Source organism: Oncorhynchus mykiss, chromosome 6 (genome assembly GCF_013265735.2).
Source record: "Oncorhynchus mykiss isolate Arlee chromosome 6, USDA_OmykA_1.1, whole genome shotgun sequence".
Classification (NCBI taxonomy): domain Eukaryota; kingdom Metazoa; phylum Chordata; class Actinopteri; order Salmoniformes; family Salmonidae; genus Oncorhynchus; species Oncorhynchus mykiss.
The window spans coordinates 89,332,068-89,346,945 of NC_048570.1; the positions used below are offsets into that span (position 1 = coordinate 89,332,068).

At 47.9% G+C, this 14,878-nt stretch overlaps 1 protein-coding gene across 1 annotated transcript in view; it reads right to left on the reverse strand.

Moving 5' to 3' along the window:
* LOC110509922 (SMAD family member 6b) overlaps positions 1-14,364 on the reverse strand; it is a 29,307-nt gene extending 14,943 nt beyond the window's left edge. The window contains exons 1-3 of the mRNA XM_021591141.2: positions 12,759-14,364; positions 11,366-11,422; positions 10,171-10,257 (exon numbers count right to left, since the gene is read on the reverse strand). Of these exons, the coding sequence (XP_021446816.2) occupies positions 10,171-10,257; positions 11,366-11,422; positions 12,759-13,542 (928 nt within the window). The 5' untranslated portion in view covers positions 13,543-14,364. The remainder of the gene's footprint in view (positions 1-10,170; positions 10,258-11,365; positions 11,423-12,758) is intronic.
* Between the last annotated feature and the right edge of the window lie 514 nt (positions 14,365-14,878).

The following is a 14,878-nucleotide window of genomic DNA, read 5'->3' on the forward strand; positions in this document are numbered from 1 at the left end:
TTATTTATTTAAATCAGCCAAATCGGTGTCCAAAATACAGATTTCCGATTGTTCTGAAAACTTGTAATCGGCCCTAATTAATCGGCTATTCCGATTAATCGGTCGACCTCTAGTAGTAACATACAGAGAAATGGAGAAAACATGAGAGATAGAGAACTAAATGCAACATGACACACCAAACCAGGATCCCCACTTCCTGTCTGTTGACCTCAAAACTCACTAATTGTCTTGTAGCTTCCAGACTTCCTACACTACACTGGAGAAGAGAGGTCTGTGTTCTACAGGCATGTAGCTTCCAGACTTCCTACACTACACTGGAGAGGAGAGGTCTTACAGGCGATTTCACAAGCTCACCATTGCGGGTTTTTAATCAAGTTTTTAACTGTTTTTCCATTGCTTTGTGAAATTCACCAATGTGCTTCTTCGACAAAAAAACAGCAAATGCCAAACGGTCGCTTGGAAACACTGAGAATCACTACCAATGGAAGTCTGTCTGGCAGGTTGTTCATAGAATGACATGACATCATAAAGGTGGACACATCTATATGCTGTGACCAATCTAAAATGGCTTCCTTTCCTCACCATCTTCAGGGCGGCAGGTAGCCTGGTGGTTAGAGTGTTGGGCCAGTTACCGGAAGGATGCTGGATTGAATCCCTGAGCTGACAAGGTAATGATCAGTTGTTCTGAACAAGGCAGTTATAAACCACTGTTCCCGGTAGGCCATCATTGTAAATAATAATTTGTTTCTTGACTGACTTGCCTAGTTAAAAAAAAAGGTAAAATTTCTTGGACCACTGCTAGGTAAAAGGACTGGATAGATTTCAGCCATACTGCTTTCACCTATCAAATCCTTTTAAATCAGTGTTTGAAGAGTGAAAGGCATCTGCTTCCAGTTGTAAAGACCCCCTGTAGTGGCGCTAGTCTAAAGGTAGTGGAAAGCAGCAGTGAGCCAGAGCTCTGCTGCTAGCTCTGGACCTATGTGCTCCCAGTGAAAAAGAGCCGCCATGGAAAATATTTGAGGAAATGGCAAGTGGTTAATGGACCAGCTCTTAATGTTGAATTCCATACTCTAATGTGTCTCAGTCATGCATAAGAGGAAGTGTTGTACGCATGCCAGGGACCCCGCTATCGCTTCAGGTCAAAGGGACCCCGCTATCGCTTCAGGTCAAAGGGACCCCGCTATCGCTTCAGGTCAAAGGGACAACGCTATCACTTCAGGTCAAAGAGACAAACCTATCGCTTCAGGTCAAAGGGACAACGCTATCGCTTCAGGTCAAAGAGACAAAGCTATCGCTTCAGGTCAAAGGGACAACGCTATCGCTTCAGGTCAAAGGGACAACGCTATCGCTTCAGGTCAAAGAGACCACGCTATCGCTTCAGGTCAAAGAGACAAAGCTATCGCTTCAGGTCAATGGGACAACGCTATCGCTTCAGGTCAAAGGGACAACGCTATCGCTTCAGGTCAAAGAGACCACGCTATCGCTTCAGGTCAAAGGGACCCCGCTATCGCTTCAGGTCAAAGGGACAACGCTATCGCTTCAGGTCAAAGGGACAACGCTATCGCTTCATGTCAAAGGGACCCCGCTATCGCTTCAGGTCAAAGGGACAACGCTATCGCTTCAGGTCAAAGGGACAACACTATCGCTTCAGGTCAAAGGGACAACGCTATCGCTTCAGGTCAAAGGGACAACGCTATCGCTTCATGTCAAAGGCACCCCGCTATCGCTTCAGATCAAAGGGGCAAAGCTATCGCTTCAGGTCAAAGGGACAAAGCTATCGCTTCAGGTCAAAGGGACCCCGCTATCACTTTAGGTCAAAGGGACCACGCTATACCTTCAGGTCAAAGGGACAACGCTATCGCTTCAGGTCAAAGGGACAACACTATCGCTTCAGGTCAAAGGGACAACGCTATCGCTTCAGGTCAAAGGGACAACGCTATCGCTTCATGTCAAAGGCACCCCGCTATCGCTTCAGGTCAAAGGGGCAAAGCTATCGCTTCAGGTCAAAGGGACAAAGCTATCGCTTCAGGTCAAAGGGACCCCGCTATCACTTCAGGTCAAAGGGACCACGCTATAGCTTCAGGTCAAAGAGACAAAGCTATCGCTTCAGGTCAAAGAGACAAAGCTATCGCTTCAGGTCAAAGGGACCCCGCTATCGCTTCAGGTCAAAGGGACAAAGCTATCGCTTCAGGTCAAAGATACAAAGCTATCGCTTCAGGTCAAAGGGACAACGCTATCGCTTCAGGTCAAAGAGGCAAAGCTATCGCTTCAGGTCAAAGGGACAACGCTATCGCTTCAGGTCAAAGAGACAAAGCTATCGCTTCAGGTCAAAGGGACCACGCTATCGCTTCAGGTCAAAGGGACAACGCTATCACTTCAGGTCAAAGAGACAAACCTATCGCTTCAGGTCAAAGGGACAATGCTATCGCTTCAGGTCAAAGGGACAACGCTATCGCTTCAGGTCAAAGGGGCAAAGCTATCGCTTCAGGTCAAAGGGACAACGCTATCGCTTCAGGTCAAACAGAGAACCCTGGGATGGGAAGAATAATGTTTCTGTAGGGACCCTCGAGGGTCCCAGACACTTTAGTATGCTGGTTTTAGTATGTAGTAGTACATTTTCATCTTTGACTTCTAATCAGAGATTAATTGATACCAGGGAGTTCAGGTATGGATCCATTAAGTGGCAGCTAAAACCAGACTATGGGCTTTAAAGACTTGAATTGTGCAGCCCTGGTGTGGCTGGAAATGTAGCTGAGAATGTAGCGCGTCAGTCACAGCATAGAAAACACACACACGGATTTCTACAAAACCTCGTCCTGACGGCGATATGTTCGAACACGTATCACCTGTAACTCTCGACCACCCCCTCCTCCCCACCATCCTCTCCTTGTTTCTGAAACACTCTGGCCCCCCCTCTTCTCTTCCCAGCATTCCAGTGCCGTGCCCCCACAGTCAAAGGGCCAATTCATGGCCTGGCGAGGCTACAAGAGCAGACAGGGGCTCTGAAGCAGGATGTTGTTTGACTGATTCCTCCTCGCACCGCTTAAACCAACAAGCCGCAAAAAAATATGATTTGGGAGGGTGGGCAAAGAGGAAGTGGGTCCACTCACCTAACCTCAAGACTAGAGTGCAACTCATATCCAGTCTCATTACTGTAAAGCAGCTAGCTTGGATCCAGGATAGGATCCAGGATAGGTCAGAACAGTACGGGAAGCTCATGCAGCATAATTACCTTGAACTATCTGGGCTTTGTGTAGGTCAGTGGATAATATAGAGAGGAGGCAAGGAGAGGAAGCCAATTCATTTTTAGATGTAGCCAGTTAGACACGTTATCTCTCGATGCAATACCACCAGCAAAGGAATCTCTCTTTTACGCTCTTACACTTTGAAGAAGCAACACGCAACAAATATAGTTACCTTCGTGAATCAACATCAAACGGTCCTACCCTGATAATCTGCCTGATCTTACATGGTCCCCCATTACCTTCGGTAGGAAAAAGGGTTGAGCTGGTATGCTTTGCTTATGCCTCTAGTCTCCACATCAAGTTCAATAGATCTCTTCCTTGATAGTGTTCTTGTGTAGAGTGCTGAGTTAGCCTGTGTCCTGGTAGAACCCCTATGAGAGTCCTCAGCGCCGATGTTATCTCCACCAAGTCATTCAGACAGACATTCCTGAGCGTCTCACACAAGGCATTGCCCTGGCTTTCCCATGAATGAGGCCTTAACGACAAACAGGCCTGTGACACGCGGTCTACCCCTGTGTTATTTACAGACCTTAGACCGAAGGTAGAGATAGCTCGCTCGCTAGCTGGCCCCCTAAAAGCCCTAAAAGCTTCCAGTTGACATTTCTATTTGTAAAGCAAGGGACATTTTGTCGTGTGTTTTCAGATTACGTGATGGAATGATAAAAGGTCTGTGTAGAATGTATGCACCACACCCGGTTTGCTCCAAGGCCTTCACAACAACTGTTCTAAGATGAATAAAGAGAAGAGATCATACATTATTCAACCAGATGCAACCATTCTTTTTTTTACACCTTAAATCACAACCTTTTGTGTGAATGTAGTCTGAACTGATCATTTGTAAAGTATAAAGAGAAATGATTTCGCAATAATCTAATCCATACAGATAAACTAAACTGAGGCTGAATTTAAAAAAAGAAGAAGTTCTGAATAGGTTGATTTCATTTGACCTTTAAACGTTGAGGAATGATAACATTTGTGTGCCTGCTGCACTCCTTCCTTATTCCCCCTCCTGTCATTTGATCCAGCCTGGGGGGCGGGGCAGTGAAGGGACCACACAGACGACCTTTGGTAAATTGATCTTTCCATTTCCACTCAACTCTCCTGGCCAACAATAGGAGAAGCCCTCCCTTAGTTATCTCTGGGTCACTGGCTCTGTGTGCCTGCTACAAATTACAACCAACATCAACATTGTGGATTGACAGGACTGAATGCACTCACTTTGAATCAGAAATGTTAACCTCTCCCTCTCCCCCAAAAACTGCACTTTCAGCAGATTCAGAAGGAAGCTAAAAGTGTTGGGAGTTTGTAGAACCAACAGTAGCTAGGGAATGTGCCATCATTCCTGTAAACAGTAACAAGAGAACGAAACATTTGGGGAGTAAAGAGTTTGGGAATGACACACAACACACTAACTAACTGAACGACTATGGGGGCTCATGGCGGGGCTTTCAGGGCTGTTTTGATTGGCTATGAACAAACAGTCGGCTCAAGATAGGTTGGGCATAACGCTAGTTCACCTTTCAACACCCCACGAGCTGGGCAGGGGAGTTTGATGGAGTGAGTCTGCGGTCTCTCTCCGCACTACAAGGACCCCCAGCGTAAACAAACAGGACTCGAGTTTCAACCAGAGGGGACTGTTTCCTGCTTCAGCCAGCCCTGCTAGCCAGCCCCCCAAAGCCCCTCTTACCAGAGCTCTGCTCCACTCTGCTTTACAAAATGCCAACCCCCTTCCACTGCTCAATTACCCAGAGGAATGGAGGGATTTGAGGGAAGAGAGAGGGAGTGGGAGAGGGGGATGGGGAGAGAGAGAGAGGGGGATGGGGAGAGAGGGAGTGGGAGAGGGGGATGGGGAGAGAGTGGGAGAGGGAGAGAGAGGGAGAAGGAGAAAAAGTGAGAGAGAGGGGAAGGGAGAGGGAAAGAGAGGGAGGGAGGGAGGGAGGGAGAGAGAGAGGGGGAGGGAGGGAGAGAGGGGGGAGGGAGGGAGAGAGAGAGAGAGAGAGAGAGAGAGAGAGAGAGAGAGAGAGAGAGAGAGAGAGGGGGGGGGCAGAGAGAGAAAGAGAGAGAGAGAGAGAGGGGGGCAGAGAGAGAGAGAGAGAGAGGGGGGGCAGACAGAGAGAGAGAGAGAGAGAGAGAGAGAGAGAGGGGGGGGGGCAGAGAGAAAGAGACAGAGAGAGATCGGGGGCAGACAGAGAGAGAGAGAGAGAGAGAGAGAGAGAGGGGGGGGGGCAGAGAGAGAGAGAGAGAACATAGCTACATTGCTGTGCCATCTAGATTGTAGGAGACCCCCTCCATCCGACTTTCACAATAGAAGCATTATGTGTCCCTCTCTTTGGTTGGTCTTAATAGGCTTTCAACAGAGGGAGTAAAGCACAACACAATAACTTCATTAACTGCAGAGTTTGCCCATTTATGCAAACATACAGATGGGGGGGCCAATATACCTTAGGCTAGGGGTGTGTGTTTGGGCTGCCATACTCAAGACTAACTGTTAACCCTTTCTAGTTTTGGAGGTGAACTGATGTCCGATAACAAAATCCACATAGGCAGGCGATGAAACGTGGGCGAACTCGAGTGAAATGAACTTCAGAAATATGCTGTTGCTTCAGCATACAATGTTACTGGTTGAGGTGACTTTTTGTGGGACTTTTTAAAGAGGAGAGTAAAATGATCATGGAAGTATTGCGGAGACCCCTGATGTCAGGTCTCCTCATCTGGACCTCATTTCCATAGATGGCAACAAGAAGCTCAGCTGCTTATGTTGTGAGTGCTTGTCTGGTCGCTGATGATGTGTCAGTGAAAAGCAATATGTGGGTCAGTTCTAGTATTGACAGTAGACCAGTTTCCCAACATGGTTCTATATTTTCTTATCACCTGGAGTAACTTTCTTTGTCAATAACATGAGCATGTCCTTGAAAACATGTACAGTGGTCGACAACTGGCAAGGCCAATAAATAACAAGCAACCCCACCTCATAAACAAGGAATTCTGGGAATTGGGTTTCCACTTTCCAGCCCCCATGCTCCTTGTCCGCATTGACCCTGATTTATGGCTCATAGCGTGTTGATACTTGCACACTATACTCCTCTTTACATTTACTGGAGGGGGGGGGGGGGGGGCTACTCCTGTGTTCTATATTCCTCTTTACATTTACGGGGGGGGGGGGCTACTCCCGTGCTCTATACTCCTCTTTACATTTACGGGAGGGGGGGGGGGGGGGCTACTCCCGTGTTCTATACTCCTCTTTACCTTAGGGGGGGGGGGGGGGGGCTACACCCGTGTTCTATACTCCTCTTTACATTTACGGGGGGGGGGCTACTCCCGTGTTCTATACTCCTCTTTACATTTACGGGAGGGGGGGGGGGGGCTACTCCCGTGCTCTATAGTCCTCTTTACATTTACGGGAGGGGGGGGGGCTACTCCCGTGTTCTATACTCCTCTTTACCTTTAGGGGGAGGGGGGGGGGGGGGGGGGGCACTCCCGTGTTCTATACTCCTCTTTACATTTACGGGAGGGGGGGGGGGCACTCCTGTGTTCTATACTCCTCTTTACCTTTAGGGGGGGACACCACTCCTGTGTTCTATACTCCTCTTTACATTTACGGGAGGGGGGGGGGGGGGGCTACTCCCGTGTTCTATACTCCTCTTTACATTTACGGGGGGAGGGGGGGGGGGCTACTCCCGTGTTCTATACTCCTCTTTACATTTACGGGAGGGGGGGGGGGGCTACTCCTGTGTTCTATACTCCTCTTTACATTTACGGGGGGGGGGGGGGGGCTACTCCCGTGTTCTATACTCCTCTTTACATTTACGGGAGGGGGGGGGGGCTGCTCCTGTGTTCTATACTCCTCTTTACATTTACGGGAGGGGGGGGGGGGGGGGGGGCTACTCCCGTGTTCTATACTCCTCTTTACCTTTAGGGGAGGGGGGGGGGGGGGCTACTCCCGTGTTCTATACTCCTCTTTACATTTACGGGAGGGGGGGGGGGGCTACTCCTGTGTTCTATACTCCTCTTTACATTTACGGGAGGGGGGGGGGGGGGGGGGGGCTACTCCTGTGTTCTATACTCCTCTTTACATTTACGGGAGGGGGGGGGGGGGGCTACTCCCGTGTTCTATACTCCTCTTTACATTTACGGGAGGGGGGGGGGGGGGCTACTCCTGTGTTCTATACTCCTCTTTACATTTACGGGAGGGGGGGGGGGGGGGGGGCTACTCCCGTGTTCTATACTCCTCTTTACATTTACGGGAGGGGGGGGGGGCTACTCCTGTGTTCTATACTCCTCTTTACATTTACGGGAGGGGGGGGGCTACTCCCGTGTTCTATACTCCTCTTTACATTTACGGGGGGGGGGGGGGGGCTACTCCCGTGTTCTATACTCCTCTTTACATTTACGGGAGGGGGGGGGGGGGGGCTACTCCCGTGTTCTATACTCCTCTTTACATTTACGGGAGGGGGGGGGGGCTACTCCTGTGTTCTATACTCCTCTTTACATTTACGGGAGGGGGGGGGCTACTCCCGTGTTCTATACTCCTCTTTACATTTACGGGGGGGGGGGGGGGCTACTCCCGTGTTCTATACTCCTCTTTACATTTACGGGAGGGGGGGGGGCTACTCCTGTGTTCTATACTCCTCTTTACATTTACGGGAGGGGGGGGGGGGGGGGGCTACTCCCGTGTTCTATACTCCTCTTTACCTTTAGGGGGGGACACTACTCCCGTGTTCTATACTCCTCTTTACATTTACGGGAGGGGGGGGGGGGGCTACTCCCGTGTTCTATACTCCTCTTTACATTTACGGGAGGGGGGGGGGGGGGCTACTCCTGTGTTCTATACTCCTCTTTACATTTACGGGAGGGGGGGGGGGGGGGCTACTCCCGTGTTCTATACTCCTCTTTACATTTACGGGAGGGGGGGAGGGGGCTAGTGCCGTGTTCTATACTCCTCTTTACATTTACGGGAGGGAGGGGGGGGGGGGGGGGCTACTCCCGTGTTCTATACTCCTCTTTACATTTACGGGAGGGGGGGAGGGGGCTAGTGCCGTGTTCTATACTCCTCTTTACATTTACGGGAGGGGGGGGGGGGGGGACACTACTCCCGTGTTCTATACTCCTCTTTACATTTACGGGAGGGGGGGGGGGGCTACTCCCGTGTTCTATACTCCTCTTTACATTTACGGGGGGGGCTACTCCCGTGTTCTATACTCCTCTTTACATTTACGGGAGGGGGGGGGGGGGCTACTCCCGTGATCTATACTCCTCTTTACATTTACGGGAGGGGGGGGGGGGGGGGCTACTCCTGTGTTCTATACTCCTCTTTACCTTTAGGGGGGGACACTACTCCCGTGTTCTATACTCCTCTTTACATTTACAGGAGGGGGGGGGGGGGGGGCACTCCCGTGTTCTATACTCCTCTTTACATTTACGGGAGGGGGGGGGCACTCCTGTGTTCTATACTCCTCTTTACCTTTAGGGGGGGACACCACTCCTGTGTTCTATACTCCTCTTTACATTTACGGGAGGGGGGGGGGGGGGGGGGGGGGGGGGCTACTCCCGTGTTCTATACTCCTCTTTACATTTACGGGAGGGGGGGGGGGGGGGGGGGCTACTCCCGTGTTCTATACTCCTCTTTACATTTACGGGAGGGGGGGGGGCTACTCCCGTGTTCTATACTCCTCTTTACATTTACGGGAGGGGGGGGGGGCTACTCCCGTGTTCTATACTCCTCTTTACCTTTAGGGGGGGGCTACTCCCGTGTTCTATTCTCCTCTTTACCTTTAGGGGGGGGGAACTACTCCTGTGTTCTATACTCCTCCTTACCTTTAGGGAGGGGGGGGGGGGGGGGAACCACTCCCGTGTTCTATACTCCTCCTTACCTTTAGGGAGGGGGGGGAACTACTCCCGTGTTCTATACTCCTCTTTACCTTTAGGGAGGGGGGGGAACTACTCCCGTGTTCTATACTCCTCCTTACCTTTAGGGAGGGGGGGGAACTACTCCCGTGTTCTATACTCCTCTTTACCTTTAGGGAGGGGGGGAACTACTCCCGTGTTCTATACTCCTCCTTACCTTTAGGGGGGGGGGGGAACTACTCCCGTGTTCTATACTCCTCCTTACCTTTAGGGAGGGGGGGGAACTACTCCTGTGTTCTATACTCCTCTTTGCCTTTAGGGGGGGCCCTACTCCAGTGTTCAATACTCCTCTTTGCCTTTAGGGGGGGCCCTACTCCAGTGTTCAATACTCCTCTTTGCCTTTGGGGGGGGGGCACTACTCCAGTGTTCAACACTCCTCTTTGCCTTTAGGGTGATCATACTAAAAATAACTGGGTTGTTTGCTTTCAGGGCAGGCACACCGTAGCAAAATGTTTTGCGACAGGAAACCAGAAACAATCATTTCTTATTGGTCAATTTCAGTCAGTCCCTCCCTGTTTCAGTGTAGTTTCTTCCATTTGGAGCCTAAATGAACACAGTAGATAATGAAAGGAAAAGCATCATCACTCTAATGGCTCCGATGCAATGATTTATTTAACCAAAGTTTGGACAGCTAAGCTGTGTTCATCAGGGTTTCATCTGAATACAAACATGATTAATGCATGGCAGATGTACTCATACCCCTATCAGATCTCTCTATCAGTAACACGCTGCTTCCCTATGTGATCAGAATGATTGGTTAGGAGTGAACTCCACAAACAATAGTGCACAGCACAGCACCAACCAAACTAGACGTGAAGTAAAATCATATAATCTACTACTGTATTCCAACATTATATTAACCAACAATAAAACCTCATCCCAAACAAACAATAAAGGAATGAAATAAGGGAATTTTGTGTTAAACTATGTCACTCTTTCTATCAATGGACTGTACGCTAAATCAATAGCCCCCCCTAGCATTCCGTGGTAATAAGGAAGCTGGTGGACAGTAGCGTCTCACCTGAGAAGAGTCTTGGCGCGACGTCGGGGGAGTGGGGGGCCACAGTTTCAGTGTACGACAGTGTTGAAAGTGTTGAATCTGATAGTTCTGCAAAGGACAGAACATGACAGGGGAGTGAAATCCGGAGCTCCATGGAAACCATTGTAACCATAGACTTCGGCGTTAACTACTGTCCAGAGAGCGTTGTGTTGTGGTCCTACTATAACGCCATGTTCTGAGGAACAGAGAGGTTGTGAGGAGAATACAAGATGATTTTGAAGCAGGAGAAGGCATGTGAAAGCAGGAATAATGTACTGGCACATGACTAACTTTGAGGTAAAGACCCTACATTTCAGCTCGGTAACACTTTATTTTCCAGCACAGAAAATAACTTTGATTTTGATTTTTTTTACCTTTATTTAACTAGGCAAGTCAGTTAAGAATAAATTCTTATTTACAATAACAGCCTTCCCTGGCCAAACCCGGACGATTCTGTGAAAATTGTGCGCCGCCCTATTAGACTCCCAATCGTGGCCAGATGTGAAAAAGCCTGGAATCAAACCAGGGACTGTAGTGACGTCTCTTGCACTGAGATGCAGCGCCTTAGACCACTACACCAGTCAGGAGACAATGGTATTTATTTTCATTTAACTAGGCAAGTCAGCTAAGAACAAACACCGGCCAAACCCGGACCACACTGGGCCAATTGTGCACTGCCCTATGGGACTCCCAATCATGGCCGGATGTGATGCAGCCTGGAATCAAACCAGGGACTGTAGTGGCACATCCTGCAATGAGATGCAGCGCCTTAGACCACTACACCACTTGGGCACCCATGGTATATATTTATATTTAACCTTTATTTAACTAGGCAAGTCAGTTAAGGACAAATTCTTATTTACAATGACGGCCTACCCCGGCCAAACCCGGACAACGCTGGGCCATTTGTGACCCGCCCTATTGGACTCCCAATCACCGCCGGTTGTAATACAGCCTGGATGAAGTGGGAACAAGATGGAATTACTTTTAGTTTTTAACAACTATATAAATGTTATATTAATAAATATATAATGACTTTTAAAAGACAAAACAAAACTGTGCTGGGAAGTAAAATGTTACCAAAACTCCATTACAGTGAAACCCCTTGTGAATTTAGCAGATCTCTCTGTGGCTTACTGTTGCTGAGGGGGGGCATGACTGTTGCTTCCTGACTTACCCAGTGGCTTGTGTTCATCTGCGGGAGATAGTCGTGAGTAGGGGGGTGGTGGTGATTCTGAAACACAAAATATGTGTCTTAGATGCTTGGTACTGCGTAGAAGTACATAGTTAGGTATCAGAGAATAATCTGTTACTATATGAAATCATAAGTAACATGGATTACTGGGAAAACACAGACAACAATCTGCGTATGTCAGTAAAAAAGAAGCAGTTGATGGTTGAATGGGCAGATCAATTTACAATTATTCAGACAGAATGTAGAATAAAAGATGAGACCTTCACACCTCTGTTGAATAAGCACTTCCAACCGTTCATAACTAAAAACGTAATGACATCACATATAAAATATGTTTTCAGGTCCTAACTAAACGGCTATAAATAAAGAACACAAAAGAAAAGTAGGCTACATGTTGTCAAAGGGCATTTTCCAAACATAAAACCAAGAAAGCTAATGGCGACCTGTCGAAATAGTTGTCTGGGACAAAGAAACAGTCCATGGGAACGGAGTGGATATAATGGCTGCGGGTTCTTTAAGAGTGGAGGCAGTAATTGCTGGAGTACTCAGTCAGTGAGATACCCAGCTAGTCAGCCTGGCGCCAGCAGTATGCAAACTGTATATTATCACCACTCCTTCACCTAAATAGCAAGAGGGGGGACCTCCTAGGGAAGGAAAAAGAGCCTTTCAAAGCGCTACTTCAGAGCGATCTTCAAATGGATAACGTAAACACTAAACAAATGAATATAATCGATATCATGAACTAAAACATAAAGGAATGTGTTGTTGAGTACTTAGCAGAGAAAAGATTTGCTGCAAAGACATTCTAACTCAAGCTCTCCCTTTCCCTCTAGCTCTGTGTGAGTGTGTGTACAGGGTTGTTTTTGAGGGAGACTATACTAGCTACACTTCCAACAGTTGGAATTCAGTTGCTGTAATCATACAATTCGCTAGAAAATGTTAACTCCCGCGCATTGGCTAAGCAACCAAATATTTACAACAATGCGCATCAACAAAACTTCAAGGGTACACGTGTGTCTCACTTAATCGCAGAGAAGTATAACCCTAAGTGATTATTAATTGGCTTTGTGACTGTATAACGCGTTTTAATTTCACCTCACATATGGTGGACACCTTTAGCGCAGCCTGGCCTTCTAATGAGTCCCATCTTTCACCATCCTCCAGACTTCAGGTAGAATGTGGGCCTACCTTTTTGGCATCGCTATTGGCACGCAGTGCTTGGTTTTCACGTTGGAAAAGCATCTATACGTGTAGCCTCACTATGCGCACTTGTGCGTAAACCTATCTAAAACATAGACCCTTTCAATTTATACAGATTTGATATGTGTAGAAGGGGGTAAAAGTGTGCGATTGTAACCAATCTCAGATGTCCTACCTGGCCCACACAAGAGACTGTAGTGATAGGGGTTACAGCACACCGTTTCGCTGCTGTCCAATGCCCGGAAGCTTTGACAGTGGCACAGCGCTTTGAGTTGAGTCGAGTGGTGTAGGTCAGTCCATCGGTAGAGTTTACAGAGCAGAAATGGGGGAGATGTCGAGTGGCCACCTAAACGCAGCTCCGTCTGGGGTACCAGAACACAGTCACTGGGCATCCCTCCTTTCGACTCCACCGCCTCCAACAAGGCATCCAGCGGTTTCTCCTTGAGTATTTTCAAAAGAGCATAGGTAACGTTCTTGAGTTCTTGCTCCGCCACCGAGCCAATATTCCCCTCCCGTCCCGTGAGGATACCTCCATCGCGGGGACTAGAGTTTCGAATACCCCGGGTCAAGACGGGGCTCCGAGGTCTAGGATCCCTGTCTCGAAACAAACAGCAAGTAACCGTTCTACTGTCATTCTCGTGTTCTGGCTGAGAGCCTCGGTGATGAGGGACGGGGACACACATGGCATCCCCCTGACCATGGTCCGAATTGTCCCCCGGCGCCGACTCTGCGCTGTCCGTGAGGTCTGTGTTGCACACTTCGTCGAAAGTTCCCAAAGATGGCGAGGCACGGGTCACCGACCCGAGCTCCGTTTTGGGATTTTTTTCTGGGTTACTGCCACACGAACCGTCCCGAAACTCCTCGCTTCGTTTGCTTCTCCCATCTCCCCCGTCTCTGTCTGGGACTAAACGGCTTCTCCAGAGTCGCCGTATAAGACCTGAGCGTTTCGACCTGAACATACGACAATTTAAACAGTTTTGGATGTGTCGTATTGTTCCCGTCCAGGTCTGTGAGGATTCCACATTGATTTATGGTCTCCGCACAACATGAATGTTTTGTAAACGGCGCGCACTACATGCGCAACCGGGGGTCGTAGATTTATGACTAACTCGCAGCATTAGAATGTAATTTACGGTTGTATGTTGCATTAAACAAAGTCAAATGTAACGAGATTACACAACAAAACAGAATGCGACATACATGCATTTACTGGTCTGTTATATCCTACAACCATATAGTCTACCAACTCAATGAAAACGTTTGTCTTTACAGAGGCAACACAATTCCCCAAAACTATGTTCCGAGCAGCAATTCATAGGCTATACCATAATTATTCCTCCAATAACTACACTATAGCTACCACATGAAACGACAGCAAAATAGTTCGGTTTTTGTCTTGGACTTTGAGCAGCCTTGGTTAAATCCTTCGCTTGAGAATCTTTCTGACGGCACATCGATGGAGTTGCTTCACCACGAAATAATCCCAAATAATCCTTGCCGCATTCAGATTCCAATGTTACTTTCCACCGTAGTGTAGAATAATCCGTTTGCAACCCCGAAATAAAAAGTTTACATTGAGTTTTTATGCTGCTCAAACATACGGATGCAGATGTAGCTACTCCGATTCAAGACTCAGGAGTGGTTTAAAGGAAAACTTGAATTACTTTGCTGCCAGTCTCACTCTCTGCTATTCTTTTCGGATACACTCGCCCGTACACACACGGGGGCCCCAGGAAAGCTCTGGAGCCATTGGTTGATTCCCATCATGTGCCAGTCTAGACACTTTGGCGGCTGTGAGCCGCACTGATTGTTGCGCAAACATGGTTTCAAATTTCTTAACTCTTAAAGGCGCAACATCCACCTTTCTTCTCTCACACTTTCAACTCTTCCCACGAACTTTATATCACACTGAACATGTTTACTAACCTACCGAAACAGCAATCCACACATTTATCTCAGGGAAACACTTCATATTTAATGACGGGGAAAACGCCCATTCAGTAAAATACTGTATGGAATCTGAATTATTTCTGATTTTCATTCTATAAAAGCACAATCTGAACAGAATGATTTTCTCCTGAGCTTGTGTCATTGAGAAACCAGCTGATACCGGCAGTGTGTGCCCTGTAGGTCGATATTTGACTTCCTGTTTTGTCATGGTGACCTTATTTATTACACATGCAAAATGCCATTATTGATTTATAAGTTATAAACAACACAATAATATGTATAATCAACATAATAATCAACAAGGACCATATTACTATTCAACACATTTTATGTTGTTATTATTAT